This window comes from Primulina huaijiensis, chromosome 1 (assembly GCF_012295235.1).
Source record: "Primulina huaijiensis isolate GDHJ02 chromosome 1, ASM1229523v2, whole genome shotgun sequence".
In the NCBI taxonomy this organism is placed as follows: domain Eukaryota; kingdom Viridiplantae; phylum Streptophyta; class Magnoliopsida; order Lamiales; family Gesneriaceae; genus Primulina; species Primulina huaijiensis.
This window is the reverse complement of record NC_133306.1, coordinates 17328899-17351447: the sequence shown is the minus strand read 5'-3', so window position 1 is coordinate 17351447 and position 22549 is coordinate 17328899. Positions and strand designations below refer to the sequence as shown.

The 22549-nt window shown below is 33.3% G+C and overlaps 1 protein-coding gene across 1 annotated transcript; it reads right to left on the bottom strand.

Annotated features, from left to right (window-relative positions):
* Window positions 1–19376: 19376 nt before the first annotated feature.
* On the bottom strand, window positions 19377–22264 carry LOC140982036 (protein GRAVITROPIC IN THE LIGHT 1-like). The gene is made up of 4 exons (XM_073448455.1): window positions 22083–22264; window positions 21593–21739; window positions 20409–20989; window positions 19377–20316 (listed from the first exon to the last, which is right to left on the bottom strand). Exons 1-4 carry the CDS (start codon window positions 22118–22120, stop codon window positions 19520–19522), a joined length of 1563 nt encoding a protein of 520 aa, XP_073304556.1. The 5' UTR covers window positions 22121–22264; the 3' UTR covers window positions 19377–19519.
* Between the last annotated feature and the right edge of the window lie 285 nt (window positions 22265–22549).

Here is a 22549-nt window from a genome sequence, read left to right as displayed (position 1 = left end):
TTTATATTGTATATATTTAATAGATAATATCATGTTATTATATAAAAGAAGTCTATGACACGTCATTATAATAACGTGATGTGATTATACTATTACATTGTTTATATAATTTTATTGTGTTACTGTTTATTTATTGTGTGTATATGAATAATATCATGTAATTATATAAAAAGAGTCTATGAAACCTCATTATAATAACGTGATGTGATTATTTCACTATTTAAATATTTTTATTGTGTTATATAATAATTATATATATTTGTATAATGTCACAGTATTATATAAAAGGAGTCCCTGACACCTCATTCTAATGTTGTGATGTGATATACATAATTATTTAAACATGAATAACAATATATACATCATATTATTACCATAAAATTTACATATACATACATTTATTTTTTTAAGATTTTGTAACTATCATAAACAGCTAGTTTTTACTCTATAAATATGATTTTACAAACACATTCAATCACTCCAAACTTACTATTCCTCCCTAAAATTTTTCTTCATCAAAATTTTCGAAGAAGAAGAAGATGGTTCTTTCAAGGCTATTTTGTATAATTATTTTGGTTATTATACTCACTAGTTTTTTTATTTATCGGATAATATGCTCTTCGTGTTTTTTCTTTATTTTTAAGAATACTTGTACTTATAATTTATCAACTACTTTTTATTGTCATATTAATAGATTTAGAACTTAACTAATAAAATGCACTGTTATTTGGTAAAGCTCGAATTTTGTATAATTATTTTGGTAATGCATGTCAAATTTGGCAAAGCTCGAATTTGTTGCGCTCGACATTACGGGAAAAAATTATATGCTATGGACTCTCGATTTAGAAATGCATCTTGAATCATTGAGTCTAAGTGAGACTATTAAAGAAAATGATATCTCATCATCACAAGAAAAAACAAAAGCTATCATATTTTTGCGTCGACATCTTGATGAGAGATTAAAATGTGAATATCTCATTGAAAAAGATCTCATGGCTTTATGGAAAAGATTAAAAGAAAGATTTGAACATATAAAAGAAGTTATACTTCCGACCGCGCCTAATGAATGGAATACGTTAAGATTCTAAGATTTTAAGAAACTCAATGATTACAATTATGGTATCGAATAATCTCGCAATTATAATTTTGTGGACATGAGGTTACGGTATCGAAAATGCTTGAAAAAACATTTTCACTTTTCACGCATCAAATATAATTCTACAACAACAATATAGAGTGCGTGGATTTGCGAGATATTTTGAACTTATCGCATGTCTTCTTGTGGCAGAAAAGAACAACGAGCTGCTAATGATAAATCATCAGTCCAGACCCACTGGATCAACAACATTTACAGAAGTAAATACTGTAAGTAAAAATGAATTTAAACCTGAAAACTAAAATCAAATTCAGAGTCAAGGTTTTGGTCGAGGTCGTGGTTGTGAACGTGGACGTCAAAGTGGTCGTGGTCGTGGTCGCGGCCGTGGTTTTTAAAACAATCGAGATAGTTATTTCTATAACTCATCTCAAAAGGGCGTCACGAACCACCCAGTAAAAAAGCATCATGAGAGCATGAGTGTTAATGAAAATCACTCAAAACGATCGACACTCTAGGACATTGGTCTCATATTTGTCGAGCCCCCGAGCACCTTTGTAAGCTCTATAAAGAATTGATAAAAGAGAAAGAAAAAGAGACCAACTTCACTGAACACAGTGACCGTTTGAGTGATTCAACTCATTTTGATTCTGCAAATTTTCTGAATGATATCTCAGAAAATGATCAATATATTGGTTGAAGTGAAATGTAAAATATTTTATTTTTCATGTGCTCATATGCTAATGTTTTATTGTATAATTATGATATGCCTTATATTTTTCAATAAATTACATATGTATTGTCAGTAATTTTTTTCATTGCATATTTTTTTTTGAAGTTCAAATATCGAAAATGCTATTAACAAAGCTAAACAAGGAACTAATCTCATGGAAGTTTGCATACCTGATAGTGGTACAACGCACACTATTCTCCTAGATAAAAGATATTTCTTGGAACTAAAACTAACAAAAACAATGGTGAATACAATATCAGGTCCTGTAGATTTGATAAAAGGTTGTGGTAAAGCAAATTTTTTATTACCTAATGGTACAAAATTTCTGATATATGATGCTTTGTATTCACCACAATCGAAAAGAAATTTGTTAAATTTTAATGACATATATTCTCATGGTTATGATACTTATACAATAAATGAAGGAAATGAGAAATCTATGTGTCTTACCACATATAAATCAGGAAAGAAATATGTAGTTGAAAAACTTCTAATGCTCCCTACTAGATTGCATTATACATATATAAGTTCGATTGAATCAAGCATGGTAGTTGATAATTATTCAATATTGATTAATTGACATGATCGATTAGGACATTTTGGTTCAACAATTATGAAAAGAATTATAGAAAATACACATGGTCATTCGTTAAAAACCTGAAGATATTTTAAAATAATAAGTTTCAAAACAAAGCATGTTCTATTAGAAAACTTATTATAAGATCATCAACAGCTAAAATCTAAACTGAATCACCCATGTTTCTTGAACGTATTCAGAGTTATATTTGTAGGCCAATTCATCCACCACGTGGACCATTTAGATATTTTATGATATTGATCGATGTCTCCAACATATGGTCACACGTATGTTTATTATCAACTCGAAATATGGCATTTGTAAGATTAATAGCTCAAATAATAAAATGACAAAATCAATTTCCCGATCATACAATCAAGAAAATTAGACTTGATAATGCTGGTGAATTTACTTCTCAGACTTTCAATGATTATTGTATGTCAATGGGAATCACTGTTGAGCATCATGTTGCTCATATATATACACAAAATGTATTAGCTGAATAATTGATTAAACGTCTACAACTGATTGCCAGACCAATGATTATGAAAACAAAACTCCATATTTTTGTATGGGGACATGCAATTTTACATGCCGCTGCATTAATTCGCATCAGACCAAGTGCATATCATAAATAATCTCCATTGCAGCTTGTCTTTGGTAAAGAACCAGGCAATTCTCATCTGAGAATTTTTGGATGTATGGTATATGTGCCTATTGCACCGCCTCAACGAACAAAAATGAGACCTCCAAAAAAGATCGGAATTTATATCGGTTATGATAGCCCATATCATTCGATATCTTGAGCCTCAGACAAGCGACGTGTTCACAACACGTTTTGCTGATTTTCATTTTAGGGGGAGAAAAGAAACATATCGAAAAGAAAATTACATGGTATACATCAACATTGTTATATCTAGATCCAAGAACTAAAAAATATGAAAAATATGTACAGCAAGTTGTGCACTTACAAAGAATAGCAAATCAAATACCAGATACATTTGCAGACACAAAAGGGGTAACTAAATCATATATACATGCTGTAAATGCCCCGGCTCGATTGAAATTCCAAAGAAACAAATTGAAGACACCCATGATGTCGTTAAACACTTGAAGCATAGAAGGTCAATCGGTTCCAAAGATAAAAATCCTCGAAAAAGAAAAAGCATAGAGAAACACGATGATCACAAAGTAAAGAATGATGTTCCTGAAGAAACACGTGATCATGAAAATGTTCTGTCAGAAACACAAACTGACGAGAATCGTGAAATCTCTATCAATTATATTAATACTGGAAAAATATGAAATCGAAAAAATATAGAAGAAATTGATGATATATTATCTTATAATGTGGCAATCGACATCATAAATGATAATGAAGATCATGAACCAAAATCTTTGGTGAGTGTAAAAATCGGCAGGATTGGATAAAATGGAAATATGTCATCCAGGTTGAATTGGATTCGCTAAATAAACGTAATGTTTTTGGACCTATAGTCCTTATACTTGAAGGTGTAAAACATGTTGGATACAAATGGGTTTTTATTCGAAAGCGAAATGAGAAAAATGAAATAGTAAGATATAAAGCTCGACTTGTTGCACAAGATTTTTCTCAAAGACTTGGAATTGATTATGAATAAACGTATTCTCCAGTGATGGATGCAATTACGTTTCGGTATTTGATTAGTTTGGCGGCATCTGAAAATTTAGAAATGCGTCTTATGGATGTTGTTACAGCTTACTTATATGGATCACTTGATAGTAATATATATAATATATATATATATNTATGCCCTTGTGTTTTCATTAAGAAAACAACATCCGGATGCGTAATTATTGCTATATATGTTGATGATTCAAACATCATTGGAACAAATAAAGAAATTCAAGAAGTTGTGTCATACTTGAAGGAAGAATTTGAAATGAAGGATCTTGAAAAAACCAAGTATTGTCTGGGTTTACAAATTGAACAAAAAGAATGTGGAATATTTGTTCACCAGACAAATTATACAGAAAAGATGCTTAAACGTTTTAATATGGATAAATCAAATCTTTTAAGTACTCCAATGGTTGTTAGATCATTAAACATAGAAAAGGATTCATTCCATCCATGTGAAGATGATGAAGATATTCTTGGTCCAGAAGTACCATATCTAAGTGATTTCGGTGACTTTATGTATCTTACAAATTGTACAAGGCATGCTATATCTTTTGCCGTAACTTTATTGACAAGATTTAGCACATATCCAACAAAGAGACACTGGAACGGAATTAAACATGTATTCCGTTATGTACGAGGAACGACAGACTTGGGACTTTTGTATTCAAAAGATGCTAATCCAAGTATAATTGGTTATGCCGATGTTGGATACTTATCTGATCCACACAAGGCACGTTCCCAAACTGAATATCTATTTACTCGTGGAGGCACTGCAATTTCTTGGCGTTCACAGAAACAAACGCTCGTAACAACTTCATCAAATCATGCCGAGATTATTGCACTACATGAAGCAAGCCGTGAATACGTGTGGTAAAAATCAATTACCCAACATATCCAAATCTCATGCGGAATATCATTCAATGAGAAGCATGTGATACTATATGAAGATAATGATGTATGTGTTGCTCAAATGAAAGAAGGATATATAAAAAGCGACAGAACTAAACATATTCCTCCTAAGTTCTTCGGATTCACCAAAGAGTTTGAGAAGAATAAATATATTGATGTTCGTCACATTCAATCAAGTGTAAACTCATCAGATATCTTCACAAAGGCACTTCCTACGACAATATTCAGAAAGCATATATATAATATTGGGATGCGCAATCTACGAAATTTGTGAAGAATTGTTCGTGTTAACATGAGGGGGAGTTTACATGACTGTACTCTTTTTCCCTTACTATGATTTTTGTCCCAATGGGTTTTTCCTAGTAAGGTATTTTACGAGGCAGTATAAAAACATGTAATGAAGACAATCATTGTATCATGATCATCATCACAAGATGGAGTGTTGGAAATAAAGAGTTGAAATTATCGAATGTTGAAAATAAGAGTTGTAAATATTGAAAATTAGTGTGGGATGATATGTTTAATGATGTATTTATTTTTGGATCATTTCCAAAGAAATTATATAAATATGTATTTCAATTTGTGATGAATAACACAATTGAGTGGAAAAAATTTTATAAAGTCTGTAGTTTAATATATTTTGTGAGTTTGAGATTTTTACTTTTTACTGTAAATTTTTACTTTAAACATTGATAAGATTTTAGAATATTTGTTTCAGCGTTAATTGAATTAACTTAGAAGTGAGTTTTTTGAATATATTTTGTAATTCCTAATATCGAAATTCAAAAGAATATCTTTTAAAAACATGCATGGAGGAAAAACTAATAAATAAAAACGAAGTTTTTCTTACCAATGGAAGAGACACAACATAGCGCAATTGAGAAAACATCGATTGGGATTTGAAGAAATATGGGAAAATAAAATTTAAACTGAATCCGAGATTTGAAAGTTTTAAATAATGGGGAATTAAACAAACGTGAAGGATTTCAAGCAATAGCAATAGTGATTTCCCTTCACTTTCTAACACAGAACAATACATTTGTACCATTTTGCAGGTAATTTGCATATTCTCTTACAATCTTCATAAAAAATGAAGAATAAATTTTGTAGTTCTCTTACAAACTTCAAGTTCATGTGCAGCGAGGTTGGCAAGTCGAGGAAAATATTTGATTGTTGTCACGAATCTTACAGAGATTTTAAGAATTATTTTGTCGAATTATTTTGTTGTTTGTGTTTATCGGGCATTTTATCTTATATTTTTGCTTATTTAGTCTCCTTTTATTTTGTATTGTTTATAAATTTTACTAAAATGTAAAAAAATAAAATAAAATAAAAATTCAAACTATACGTCATGTGCGCGCATGGTGTGTGTCATCGTAATTTCAGCATAAGCAGGTAACACACACGTGACACGTGGCAGGGTCAAAAATCCCAAAAAATAAGAAATAAAACCGGAAGAGAGTGTTATTAAAAAATAAAAATTTACGGTAAAAAGAAAAAATCTCAAACTATCAAAATTATCACACTACACACTTTATAATATTTTTCTATCAACTCAATTGTGATTTTATTCACAAATGAGAGATCTATTTATAGAAAATCTTTGGAAATAATCCAAAAATAATTACATCATTACGTTCATCATCACACACTAATTTTAAATATTTACAACTCTTATTTTCAACATTCAACTATCTTATTTTCAATATTCAAATATTAATTTTCAACACTCCCTCTTGTGATAATGATCATAATGATTGTCTTCATTACGTGTTTTTATACTGCCTCGTTAAAAATCTTACTAGGAAAAACCCATTGGGTTAAAAAACATAGTAAGGGAAAAAGAGTGCAGTCACGTAAACTCCCCTCATGTTGACACGAACAATTCTTCACAAATTTCGTAGATTGCGCATCCCAATATTATATATCTGCTTTCTGAATATAGTCGTAGGAAGTGTCTTTGTGAAGTGATCTGATGAATTTTTACTTGATTGAAAGTGACGCACATCAATATATTTATTCTTCTCAAGCTCCTTGGTGAATGCGAAGAACTTAGGAGGAATATGTTTAGTTCTATCGTTTTTTATGTATCCTTCTTTCATTTGAGCAACACATGCAGCATTATCTTCATATAGTAATACATGCTTCTCGTCGAATGATAATCCACATGAGATTTGGATATATTGGGTCATGGATTTTAACCGCACACATTCACGGCTTGCTTCATGTAGTGCAATAATCTAGGCATGATTTGATGAAGTTGTTATGGGTGTTTGTTTCTGTGAACGCCAAGAAATTGTTGTGTCTCCACGAGTAAATACATATCCAGTTTGGAAACGTGCCTTGTGTGGATCAGATAAGTATCCAGCATCGGCATAACCAATTATACTTGGATTAGCATCTTTTGAATACAAAAGTCCCAAGTCTGTTTGTGGGGCTCTTACCTCCTAATCGTGATTACAATGCAATTTGATTAGGGTTAATTAATTACAACGGAAAACCGGTTTAAAATTTCTTTACAATAAGCCCAAATTTTGTTATTTGAATACTAAAAATAATATTTCATCTCACATCATAAAATCTGCCCACACATAATCAAAACAACTCATACAACAACAAATCATATCATCGGGACATGCCCCGGTATATAGATACATAAACATATATACTAGGAAAGACCACTAATCCTCAACTCAAACTGTGACTCCCTTCAGAAGTACCATCTCCGGTCTCCTGATAACCTGAAGTACCTGTCATTGTCCACATACAAAGACAACAACAGCCCCCTCTGGGTGAGCAAAGCTCAGTCTGAAGCAATCACAATATATACCACAGATATCTAAACAATGATATATGATATGCAATACATGTATGTCGTGGAGGTATCAGGTCAAATGCCCATCCAATGAGCATATGTCGGAATCAATCGAATCACTATCAAATCAATGCTCGAGCTGGCACACCGGCCTCAATCAAGGATACTCATATGATAACGTCGACAAAGCGTCATCAAATCCCAAATCTCAATCAATTATCGGGGCCACAAATGACTATGCTTTAAGGGTCATGTAATACCAAACATAACATTCACCGATCCAGGGTGATACTGAATCTCACAATCAAAATTCTTTAGGAGATCCATCCACCTGCGTTGCCTCATATTCAAATCAGATTGAGAAAAGAGATATTTCAGACTCTTATGATCCGAATAAATAACAAAATTTTCTCCATACAAGTAATGGCGCCAAATCTTCAGTGCAAACACAATGGCGGCCAATTCAAGATCATGAACAGGATAACGTGTTTCATGTGATTTCAATTGACGAGACGCATAATCAATCACTTTACCATGTTGCATCAGAACACAACCCAACCCTTTACCAGACGCATCTGTAAACACTACAAATCCTCCGGTACCTGAGAGAATAGTTAGCACAAGTACTGTGGTCAATCTCGTCTTCAATTCAAGAAAACTAGCTTCATATTCATCTGACCAAATGAATCTCTGATTCTTCTGTGTCAGTTGAGTAATAGGTTTAGCTATTTTCGAAAATCTTTCAATAAAACGACGATAATAACCAGCTAAACCCATGAAGCTATGGATTTCAGGAACATTCGTAGGTCTCGGCCAATTCAATACATCTTCAACCTTCGCAGGATCAACAGATATGCCATGTCTCGAAATGACAAGGCATAAAAAATACTACTCGATCCATCCAGAATTCGCATTTAGACAATTTAGCATATAAATGTCTATTGCAAAGAGTTTGAAGTACAAGTCTCAAATGTTCAGCATGCTCCTTTTTCGATTTCGAATATACAAGAATATCATCAATAAAGACGATAACGAATCGGTCAAGATAATCTCAAAAGACACGATTCATTAGATCCATAAAAACAGCAGGAGCATTCGTGAGACCAAAAGACATAACCAAAAACTCATAGTGTCCATACCTGGTACAAAAAATAGTCTTAGGCACATCTTCTTCTCGAACTCGTACTTGATGATAACCAGAACGAAGATCAATCTTCGAGTATACAGACGTACCCTGAAGCTGATCAAATAAGTCATCAATACGAGGAAGTGGGTACTTATTTTTCACAGTAGCCCGATTCAGTTGCCTATAATCGATACACATTTGTATCGTACCATCTTTTTTTCGAACAAATAAAACTGGAGCTCCCCAAGGTGATACACTCGGTCGAATATATCCCTTCTCGAGAAGATCCTGTAATTGTTCTTTCAATTTTTTCTATTCCAGAGGTGCCATGCGATTAGGAGCTTTTGAAATAGGCGCAGTTCCCGGCATAAAATCAATACTAAATTCAACTTCTCGATGAGGAGGAAAGTCAGGAATCTCATCGGAAAATACATCCGGGAATTCTTTCGTAACAGAAATCTCAGATAATGAAGGCTCCTTCTTAGAGACATCAATAGCGTAGATAAGATAACCCTCATCTCCGCTAAACAAAAGTCGGGACATTTCCAAAGAGGATACCAATTGAATTTTAGCTTGGGAACCCTTGCCATAAAAATTCCATTTGGGTCCATCAACAGATCGAAATCGAACTACTCCATGAAAACAATCAACAGTAGCTCGATTTGTTGTCAAAATATCCATGTCAACAATACAATCAAAATCGTGCATTGGGAGGATAATCAAATTCAAGAATATCACATTATCCCCGTATGTCAATACACAATTATGCACAACCTGCTTAGACAGAATAATCTTTCCTGCTGGTGAGGCTATCGACAATGTATCATACAACGGAGTACACATAACATCATGCCATGCAACAAATGCATGAGATATGAATGAGTGGGATGCTCCTGTATCAAATAAAACACGTGCAGGATAGTCGCAAATCATGCAAATACCTGCAATCACACCACCAGTAGCTTCTTTCGCTTGATCTTCGGTCATAGCATACACTCTAACTTGAGGAGGGCCTTGGGCAGTCTGACTATCAGGTCCTCGATATCGTGGAACATTTGAATGCTGGAAAGAGGGAACAGGAACAGCAGGTCTCATCATACTGGGATCACCTCTAAATCTTGGCTGGGGTTGAGACGAAGTCGTACCCCTATTCGGACATACTCGATAGAAATGACCTTCTTGTCCACACTGATAACAAGTACCAAACATATCTCGACACTGCTCGATAGTATGTTTGCCTCCATAATGGCTACAATAAGGAGCAATCACAGAACTCCCTCTCTGGGATCCACTGGAACTCAAAGAAGATGAAGAAACAATGGAACCACTCTTCTTAAACTTCCTACCTCTCGGACGCAAGGTAGGCTGCTGAGCTATCACTGGAGGTGGAGGAGTATATTGTGGACCTCCTAGCCTAAATCCAGCTTCGGCTGCCTTTGTTCGTTCAACTGCCTCTGCGTAGCTTGTAGGCAAACCCGAAATGACAAAAGAATAAATAGCAGGGTGTAATCCATTTATAAACCTGTTATATTTTGCTTTTGCATTTGCCGCTACGTGAGGTGCATACTTCAACATAGTAGAAAATTTTGCAGCATATTCTGCAACAGTCATCGTTCCCTGCTGCTGACTATTGAATTCATTCTCCTGAGCAGTATAATAAGAAGGAGGGGAATACTGCTCCAAAAACTGGGCTTTGAAGACATCCCATGTGACTTCAATCCCGGCTTCTTTCAATCCAATCTCAGTGGCTTCCCACCAAGATTTTTAAGGGTGTCAATCGGGTGGGTTGGGTCGGGTTTCGGGTCAACCTGCGAAATTTTTTTTATTTTTTTTCAACCCGAACCCGAAGCAACCCGAAAACCCCCAACCTGAAAACGAACCTATATAACCCGACTCAACCCGTCTAACCCGCCTAAGCCGAATTTTATTTATTTTTTTAAATTTTTTTAAAAAAATTAATGAAAAAAATTCAAAAAAATAAAAAAAATAATAATATTTAAATTTAAACACATAATAACAAAATTTCCGATTTAAATTTGAAAGTTTGATCGTAGAAAATTAAAAGTATATTTACTAAATCAAATAAAAAAAATTTTAAAAAAATAAAAATATACAAAATAAATATTAAATGATGAAAAATTTATCATATAAATATACAATAAATTTTATTCAAACATACAATATATAAAAATATAGGTAATATTTTCAAAAAAAAAAGTTCGCGGGTCAACCCGCGACCCAACCCGAAACCCACCTAACATGGCACTAACCCGAACCAACCGAACCCGAAAAACCCCAACCCGAACCTGATTTTTTTTTCGTGTTGGGTCGTGTCGGGTTGACGGATCGTGTCGCATTTTGACACCCGTAAAGATTTTGTTCGGTCCTTCAACTGATAAAGAGCAAGTTTCATTCGCCGAGCCTTAGAGTATTCAACAATATTAAACAAGTGCTCGATATCCTTTAACCAGGCTTCAACTCTTTCTGCACTCTCAGTGCCAAAGAACCTCAGTGGTTTCAATTCCTGGAATCGAGCCATCACCAAATCCATGGACATTCCTTCGAATTGTCCAACCATCCTCTCAGTACTACTACTCGCAGTTTCATTTGTAGGATCCATCTACAAATCAAATGATGAACATCACAAGTAAATATCAATTACACATCATCCTCATCTCATATCATCAATCTCATCAATAACTTACTCAAACTAAATCAAGTAAGAGCAAGTAATACAAGTAATTCAAACACATACGCACAATTCATTTGTGCCTATTACGTGTACATAAGACTCAATCGAGCATTCCCAGTTATGATCTGATATCACTCTGTGTGAGGCTCTTACCTCTTAATCGTGATTACAATGCAATTTGATTAGGGTTAATTAATTACAGCGGAAAATGGGTTTAAATTTTCTTTATAATGAGCCCAAATTATGTTATTTGAATACTAAAAATAGTATTTCATCTCAAATCATAAAATCTGCCCACACATAATCAAAACAACTCATACAACAACAAATCATATCGGGACATGCCCCGGTATATAGATACATAAACATATATACTAGGAAAGACCACTAAACATCAACTCAAACTGTGACTCCCTCCAGAAGTACCATCTCCGGCCTCTTGATAACCTGAAGTACATGTCATTGTCCACATACAAATTAAGACAACAACAGCCCCCTCTTGGGTGAGCCAAGCTCAGTCTGAAGCAACCACAATATATACCACAGATATCTAAACAATGATATATGATATGCAATGCATGTATGTCGTAGAGGTATCAGGTCAAATGCTCATTCAATGAGCACATGTCAGAATCAATCGAATTGCTATCAAATCAATGTTCGACCTGGCACACCGACCTTAATCAGGGATACTCATATGATAACGTCGACAAAGCGTCATCAAATCCCAAATCTCAATCAATCATCGGGGCCAAATGACTATGCTTTAAGGGTCATGTAATACCAAACATAGCATCGTGTTCACAAACCCCTGAATCAAATCAAATCATATCAGGGTATTCAAGGATCAAGCTCAACATGCATGTCATGTATGCCACATAAACTCCACAAGTAAGGCACATAGACATGTATTCTCAATCCAATCAATCAAACATATATCATATAATACAGATATCTGTCGTATGTTACCCGATCGCAACATACCTCAATTCTTCGTTCCAGTCGATGTAGATTGAAGATATCAGTATAATAATCTATCTACATCAATAACACATTCATTTCAATCAATAACATCCTTCAAAATCAATATAAGTTTCAAATATCTTTTGAAATTTCGAAAATTCATATTAAATCAAAATCATAACATAATTCAATTCCGACTTCAAAACTTAGTTTCTTGTCGGCTATTCTACCACATATATAATCAATCTCAATCCAACGATTAAAATTCTCTAATTATAATAAATGAGGAATAATTCAAAATAACATCACTATAATCATCTCTTCTTCGTTAAAATCATACACTATTCAACAATCTTCAATTTCAGTATGATTTAACAATTGATCGGATTTATTCCAAAAATCAACGAATTTCAAACATCATCAAAAATATAAAATTTATACCTCAAATCGAAGACCCCGTGTCAACGATCCTAGAACTGAAGTCGGTTCGTCGGTTGGATAAACCGATAAGTCGCACGATCGAAAAGAAAATCGAAAACCCATATTTCTTCTCTCTTTTCTCTTCTCACAATTTCTTCTCCAACTTTCTGATGAACCGTGTAAGTTTCATATTTATCCTTTTTTTTAATATTATATTATATTAATAATAATAATAATAATATAATATATAATATTTAACATTTGAACATCGGTATATCCTTTTGGACAAGTCAAACGATCACGTTTTCCAACACTCAAAACATGAAATTTCTATATCTTTGAGTTTTCTCTGTTATATCCAAATTTTAAATCATTTGGACTTCATATGACCAAGATATGTCACTAATTATCATTTTACCCTTAAAATTAATTCATTATTTTTCAACTTATTTACGAAAATGCTATCAAAATAAATTGAATATTTTTCAACTTATTTAAGAAAACGACATTAATACTATTTTATTTTCGGGGTCTCACACTGTTGCTCCTCGTAGATAACGGAATATATGTTTAATTCCGTTCTAGTGTCTCTTTGTTTGATATGTGCTAAATTTTGCAAAAATATTTACGGCAAAAATATATCAGGCCTTGTACAATTTGTAAATACATAAGGGCACCGATAGCACTTAGATATGGTACTTCTGGACTAAGAATTTCGTCATCATCTTCACATGGACGGAATGGATCTTTTCTATGTTTAATGATCTAACAACCATTAGAGTACTTAAAGGATTTGATTTATCCATATTAAAACGTTTAAGGATCTTTTCTGTATAATTTTTCTTGTGAACAAATATTCCACATTCTTTTTGTTCAATTTGTAAACCCAGACAATACTTGGTTTTTCCAGGATCTTTCATTTCAAATTCTTTCTTCAAATATGAAACAACTTCTTGAATTTCCTTATTCGTTCCAATGATGATTAAATCATCAACATATACAGCAATAATTACGCATCCGGATGTTTTTTTCTTAATTAAAACACAAGGGCATATTGAATTATTTACATATCCCTTTCTCATCAAGTGATCACTTAGCCGATTATACCACATTCGACCGGATTGCTTTAACTCATATAATGATCTTTGTAATTTCACAGAATAACATTCTCTGGGTTTTGAACTTTGTGCTTCAGGCATCTTAAATCCTTCAGGGATTTTCATATATATATTACTATCAAGTGATCCATATAAGTAAGCTGTAACATAATCCATAAGACGCATTTCTAAATTTTCAGATACCGTCAAACTAATCAAATACCGAAACGTAATTGCATCCATCACTGGAAAATACGTTTCTTCATAATCAATTCCAGGCCTTTGAGAAAAACTTTGTGCAACAAGTAGAGCTTTATATCTTACTATTTCATTTTTCTCATTTCGCTTTCGAATAAAAACCCATTTGTATCCAACATGTTTTACATCTTCAGGTGTAAGGACTATAGGTCCAAAAACATTACGTTTATTTAGCGAATCCAATTCAACCTGGATGGCATCTTTCCATTTTATCCAATCCTGTCGATTTTTACACTCACCAAAAGATTTTGGTTCATGATCTTCATTATCATTTATGATGTCGATTGCCACATTATAAGAAAATATATCATCGATTTCTTCTATATCTTTTAGGTTCCATATTTTTCCAGTATTAATATAATTGATAGAGATTTCACGATTCTCGTCAGTTTGTGGTTCTGACAGAACATTTTCATCATCATATGTTTTTTCAGGAACATCATTCTTTATTTTGTGATCATCATGTGTTTCTTCAGGAATATCATTCTTTATTTTGTGATCATCGTGTTTCTTTATGAATTTTCTTTTTTGAGGATTTTTATCCTTGGAACCGACTGGCCTTCCACGCTTTAGGCGTTTAATGACATCATGAGTATCTTCAATTTGTTTCTTCAGAATTTCAATTCGAGCAGGGGCATTTGCAGCATGTATATATGATTTAGTTACCCCTTTTGTGTCTGCAAATGCATCTGTTATTTGATTTGCTATTCTTTGCAAGTGCACAATTTGCTGTACATCTTTTTCACATTGTTTTGTTCTTGGATCCAGATGTAACAATGACGATACATACCATGTAATTTCCTTTTCGGTATGTTTCTGTTCTCCCCCTAACATTGGGAAGATTTCCTCATTAAAATGACAATCAGCAAAACGTGCTGTGAACACGTCGCCTGTCTGAGGTTCAAGATATCGAATGATTTATGGACTATCATAACCGATATAAATTCCAATCTTTCTTTGAGGTCCCATTTTCTTTAATTGTGGTGGTGCAATAGGCACATACACCATACATCCAAAAATTCTCAGATGAGAAATGTCTGGTTCTTTACCAAATGCAAGCTGCAATGAGGAGTATTTATGATATGCACTTAGTCTGGTGTGAATTAATGCAGCAGCATGTAAAATTGCATATCTCTATATAGAAATAGGGAGCTTTGTTTTTATAATCATTGGTCTAGCAATCATTTGCAAACGTTTAATCAATGATTCAGCCAATCCATTCTGTGTATGTACATGAGCAACAGGATGCTCAACAATGATTCCCATAGACATACAATAATCATTGAAAGTCTGGGAAGTAAATTCACCAGCATTATCAAGTCTAATTTTCTTGATTGTATAATCGGAAAATTGATTCCTCAATTTTATTATTTGAGCAAGTAATCTTGCAAATGCAACATTTCGAGTTGACAATAAACATACATGTGACCATCTGCTGGAGGCATCAATCAATACCATAAAGTATCTGAATGGTCCACATGGTGGATGGATTGGTCCACAAATATCACCCTGAATACGTTCAAGAAACATTGGTGATTCAGTTTGGATTTTGGCTGGTGATGGTCTTATAATAAGTTTTCCAAGAAAACATGCTTTACATTGAAACTTATTATTCTGAAAGATCTTCTGGTTTTTCAACGGATGACCATGTGTATTTTCTATAATTCTTCGCATCATTGTTGAACCAGGATGTCCTAATCGATCATGCCAATTAGTTAATATTGAAGAATTATCAACTACCATGTTTGATTCATTGGGACTTATATGTGTATAATGCAATCCAGTAAGGAACATTGGTAGTTTTTCAATCACATATTTTTTTCCTGATTTATATGTGATAAGACACATATATTTCTCATTTCATTCATTTATTGTTTGAGTATCATACCCATGTGAATATATATCATTAAAACTCAACAAATTTTTTTTCGATTGTGATGAATACAAAGCATCATTGATAAAAAATTTTTGTACCATTAGGTAACAAAAATCGTGCTTTGCCACAACCTTTAATAAAGTCTATAGGACCTGATATTATATTCACCATTGTTTTCGTTGGTTTTAATTCCAAGAAATATCTTTTATCTCGTAGAATAGTGTGTGTTGTACCACTATCAGGTATGCACACTTCCATGGGATTAGTTCCTTGTTTAGCTTTGTTCATGGCATTTTCTATATTTGAACTTCAAAAATATGCAATGAAAAAAAAATTACTGACAATACATATGTAAATATAACACGTATCATAATTGTATAATAAAACATTATCTTATGAATACATGAAAAATAAATTATTGTACATTATATTCCACCAGTATATTGTTCATTTTCAGAGAAATCATTGAGAAAATCTGCAGCATCAATATTTTTCATTTCTATCCCACCAACATATTAATCATTTCCAGAGAAATCATTCAAAAAATCAACAGCATCAAAATGAGTTGAATCACTCAAATGGTCACTGCGTTCAGTGAAGTTGGTTTCTTTTTCTTTCCCCTTTATCGATTCTTTATAGAGCTTGCAAAGGTGCTCGGGGGCTCGACAAATACGAGACCAATGTCCTGGAATGCCGCATCTAAAACAAGAACTTTCAAATCTTTTCGAGTGATTTTTATTAATACTCATGTTCTCATGATGCCTTTTCAGTGGGTGGTTCGTGACGCCCTTTTGAGATGAGTTATAAAAATAACTATCTCGATTGTTTTCAAAACCACGGCCTCGACCACAACCACGATCACGATCACGATCACGATCAATTCCACGTCCACGTCCACGACCACGACCTCGACCTCGACCAAAACCTTGTCTTTGAATTTATTTTGGTTTTCAGGTTTAAATTCATTTTTACTTACAGCATTTACTTCTGGAAATGTTGTTGATCCAGTGGGTCGGGACTGATGATTTCTCATTAATAGCTCGTTGTTCTTTTCAGCCACAAGAAGACAGGCGATAAGTTCAGAATATCTCGCAAATCCACGCACTCTATATTGTTGCTGTAGAGTTATATTTGATGCGTGAAATGTGGAAAATGTTTTTTCAAGCATTTCCGATTCCGTAACTTCATGTCCACAAAATTTTAATTACAAGATTATTCGATACATCGCCGAATTGTAATCATTTACTTTCTTAAAATCTTGGAATCTCAACATATTTCATTCATCACGGGCAGTCGGAAGTATAACTTCCCTTATATGTTCAAATTTTTCTTTTAATCCTTTCCACGGAGCCGTGGGATCTTTTTCGATGAGATATTCACATTTCAAACCTTCATCAAGATGTCGACGCAAAAATATTATAACTTTTGCTTTTTCTAGTTCTTGTGATGAAGATATACCATTTTCTTTAATAGTCTCGTTTAGACCCGATGACTCAAGATGCATTTCTACATCTAGAGTCCATGGCATATAATTTTTCCCCGTAATGTCGAGTGCAATAAATTCGAGCTTTGCCAAGTTTGACATGGTGGTACTAAAAAAATTATGATGAATTTTATTAGTTAATGAATATTACAATACAAATTAATGGATAAACAACATATACAAGCATTCGTAAAAATAAAGAAAACACACAAGGAGGATATTCTCCGATAAATACAAGATTCGTAAGTATTATAACCAAAATAATTAAAAATAATCTTGAGAAAGCCATCTTCTTTTTTCTTCGAAGATTTGATGAAGAATAATTTTTAGAGAAGAAGAGAAAGTTGGAGTGATTGAATGTGTTTGTAAGATCATATTTATAGGGCAAAAACTAGCCGTTTTGTTACCGTTTATGACCGTTGGTGTACAAAAAAATAAATGTATGTATTTGTATAATTTTATTGTAATAATATGGTGTATATAATATTAGTCATGTTTAAAAAATTATGTATATCATATCACATTATTATAATGAGATGTCATAAGGTATTTTGTTTAAAAATCTTATAGGCTTTTATACTTGTCGTATCTCTTACCAGAAGTGTGGGATGCCGTCTTAACATCCTCCCATGATTTATAACAAGTTTTTTGAAAATTTTATTTTTATTATTTATAATAACATTATATTATATATTAAATATGTACACAATAAATAAATAAATAAATAAATAAACAATCAAATAAATATTATTACTTTTGTTACCTTTTTCTTCTGTTTCGGAGCTTGGAAAAATATAGAGGACTTTTAGAGCTTCGTACTGATAATGTGTTATGAAAAAGTAAAAATTTACGGTAAAAAGTAAAAATCTCAAACTCTCAAAATTATCACATTACACACTTTATAATATTTTTCTCTCAACTCAATTGTGATTTTCTTTACAAATGAGAGATCTATTTATAGAAAATTTTTGGAAATAATCCAAAAATAATTACATCATTACATTCATCATCACACACTAATTTTAAATATTTACAACTCTTATTTTCAACATTAAAATATTCAATATTCAAATATTAATTTTCAACAGAAAGAAAATTTAGGCTGGACTCGGTTTTTGGACTATTTTTGGACAAAAATTCATTATTTTTCAAGGCCTTTTTAGATTAAAATAAAAGGGATAAATTGCCCCAAATCTCCAATGTAGAATTCGAAGTTCAAATTTATTTTTAACCAAAATAATTTTTACTGTTTGTTCACAATTTCTCTATATTAGAAGTGTTCAGAAATTGAATCAATAGTTTGGACTGATTTTAAAATCAACCAAACAGTAAAAATTATTTTGGATAAAAATAAATCAGACCAAACCTATTACATTTATGTTAAAAAAAAGAAAACAATGTAATAAATTTTGATAATTCACTATGGTTTTCTTTGGATATATGTATATGCATATTTATTTTATTTGATTTTTAGTTCGTATTATATTATTAGTGAGCTTTGTAACAATTGAATTACATTGAGAATTTATTTACTGCAGATTTTAGCACAAATAAACAAGACACAACCCTAAAAATTTAGGATTTTTTAATAAGTTGCAAAATTTTGTAACATGCTTAAGTATTTTTATGTATTATTTTTATTTATAATCATTTTAGTTCACAATTTAATAAATAGAATCTAAAGTAGAGAGAGACTCGAACTTGTGACATTAAGAAGGAAGATCAACTGGGCTAAAGTCGGGTCTCAATATAATAATATTTAAAGCATATATTGACAGACCTCACAAGTCACACCTGCTGCATATATATATTCAAAGCTACATTTTCAGATTATTGGGAATCAGAAAGACCCTCGCTTTGACCATAGACCCATTCGCAAGCTTAAATCCCGGGCTCACTTGGAATCCTACAACCAACGAAACACCAACCTTAGCACCGCGATCGCTGCCCGATATCCGAACCACGCTCTCCATATACTCCGACTGAAATTCCGCCCATCGACTCGTCTCAAAATGGCTAGGAGCTGGGTCCAAAGAGAACGCCAGCAAATGCAACAACCATACTGCCTTAGACAACTCCAAGAACTTTCCATAAAACTGACTTCTCGGGTGCTGACCATGCAGCAATTGCCGCCTCTGCTCCAGATCCCCCAACAACGATTCTTCCATCTTCGGGTGCATAATGGATAGGTATTTCTTGATACAAAATTTCCCAAAACTGCAAGTTGGCAAAACGTTGAGGAGATCCAATGGGTCCATCGCCTTCATGTCTCGGTATTGAGCGAAGCAATCTCGGCGGCTTTTATCTGGATGAATCATCGAGGAAAGCTGGGTCTCGTCCATGTAAAAGTCCTCGTGGCTGAACCCTTGGAATATTTTCTTGTTTACGTAGGATTCTATTGCGTATTTCGAATGGTTGGCCCCGACTGCAGAGTCTGTGAGAGTGGAGGTGTTTGCTGTGGCAGAAGACGTAGCTTCAATGGATCTTACGACTGCGCAAATGTCCCATCGTGCGGAGTGCATGAGGGAGAGGAGTAGGGATGCAAAGCATCTCGAGGCTTCTTTAACTGAGCTCATCGTGGCTTCAAAAAGCTCTGGTGCAGCAGCAACCGCAACTGTGACCAATACACTGGATCATGACTTGGGTACAAACAATTATTAACATTCGAAGAAAACACGGCGGGCCATAATTAAAAATATGAGTTACCTTGGGAGGTGCAGCTGACTCGTTTCTTGACCCTGCACTTTGGCCTTGCACTGCTAGCAAACGTGGTCGTTTTGAGCTTCTCCGTCAAAGTATTAACCTGCTCCTGCTTCACCTTCACTTCCCTCTTCAGATCCTCCACCGCCGCCTCGTACGGTGCCACCATCTCTCTCAGCGTTTCCATCCCGCGGAAACTGCCCCTGAACCTCTCCCTGAGAAGGCCCAGCCGCTGTATCTCAGCCACCACGGCTACGTCGGCGACGCGCATTCTTTCGGGATCCCAGGAGAAGTGAGCTTCCTGAAGACTAACATACGCCCTCTTCATAGCTGTTACGCCGTCGAACACCTGACCCATCAGCAGCTGTATCTCCATCATCTTGGGTAGTTCCTCCTTGTTGTTTAAGCTTTTCTCCCAGTGATTGCTGATACTAAACTCCTCCTCCTCCTCACTTTGGTAATCGCAGCTGTCGGTGGAAATGCCGCCGTGGTGGGGATGGAGGAGGCAAGAAGCCGTGATACGTTGGATGATATGAGAAAGATTGGATACCTTCGTTGCCATTGATTTCTTGAGTCCTCTCCGGCTTCTGTTAGTACCGGGGCCGGCAATATTATAAATAAAAAATCCGAAACTTCTTAGTTTGGTTAAGTTGGATTTGGTTTTGATTTAGAAAAATATCAATTTTTGTGTGTGTGATCAATTTTGAGTGAATTTTTTTCTCATAATAAATTGAAGGATTATGTGTGTGAGATAAATTTTTTTTTTTTTTTTCAAATTTGTTCATTTTTTCAATGTACATTGATATAACATCAATTCAGAGCAGACTTTAGCAATGTAACATTAGCATTCCAAATTTTTTTAAAAAAATTAAAATTGCCAAAACTGTCATATATTACAGTAAGATTGAAATTTGACCGAAAACCTAAATTATAAATAAGCAAATATATAAAACTAAAATTGTAGTTTTCTCTCTAAAAAGAAATGAGATTATTTTGATTATAATTTTAAAATAAAGCGTATAAGATCGACATGTATTACTTTAGCAAATATATAACTTGTTTTCACATATCATGACAAGATATATTATTTCTTTAAAGGATTATTTGATCAAATACATATAAATATCAAATATTATAAAGAGCTTATAATTAAATAAAAATAAATTCTTATAAGGTGATTAATTATATACCTGTCGAGGGAATTTGTCTGGGATCGAAAGGAAAGTTTGGAATGCTCAGTCAGTGGATCCCTATTGAATGGCACTGCACCAACATATTGCCGCCACTCTTCTTCCATGTCTACATTCATTTCGCAGCTTCCATTTGCCTGTTTCTCCCTGTGTACCAATTCGTTCCAAAACACAAAAAAATATTAAACATAGTTTTCATATTTCTATATTTAAGGACACAAGAAAAATAAAATACTTTTCATAATGAATAAATATTTTGACCAGATTCACTTTTCCTTTTTTTTTTAATAGAAAAACAGTACAATAATATAGCTAGCTACATTTAAAAGTTGAACGTCTGTGTAGGATCAAATTTGCAAATTAGAATATAGCTACAACTTGAATTGATATACAACCAAAATCCTAAATTGCCCACAATTATAAAAACCAGGATTAAGATATATAAATTAAATTATTTCTACTCATCTCAATTGAATTTGTAAGAACGTACCTTGGATCCTGCCGGGACCTGAAGAACCTAAAAAACATATTTGAGAGAGAGATTATTATTATTATTATTATTTTGGAAACAGAGAGAAATTAGAAATATATTTTTGAGGCCAAATTACATATATATAATTCTTCATATACAATTGGTATTTATAGAACCCCTCATAGCCTAGACTGTCTTGCCATAAAAAAAATCTAAGAAACCGACTCTGACGACGTACAATCGTCTTAGCTTAATAAATATTTTTTAATAAAGAAAATCTATTGTCGAGTGTGATTTACATACATGTGTATCATGGCATGTGACCAAAATTAGTTGTTTTATGACGCGACGTCGATGTTTCACGCCGTCAGTGTTACGCCCAAAAGATCTGATTTATGATTGGATTTCAGTGAAAATTGATTAAAATTATTAAAAAAAATAAAATATATATGATTAAAATTGAATTTAGTAATATAAAATATCAG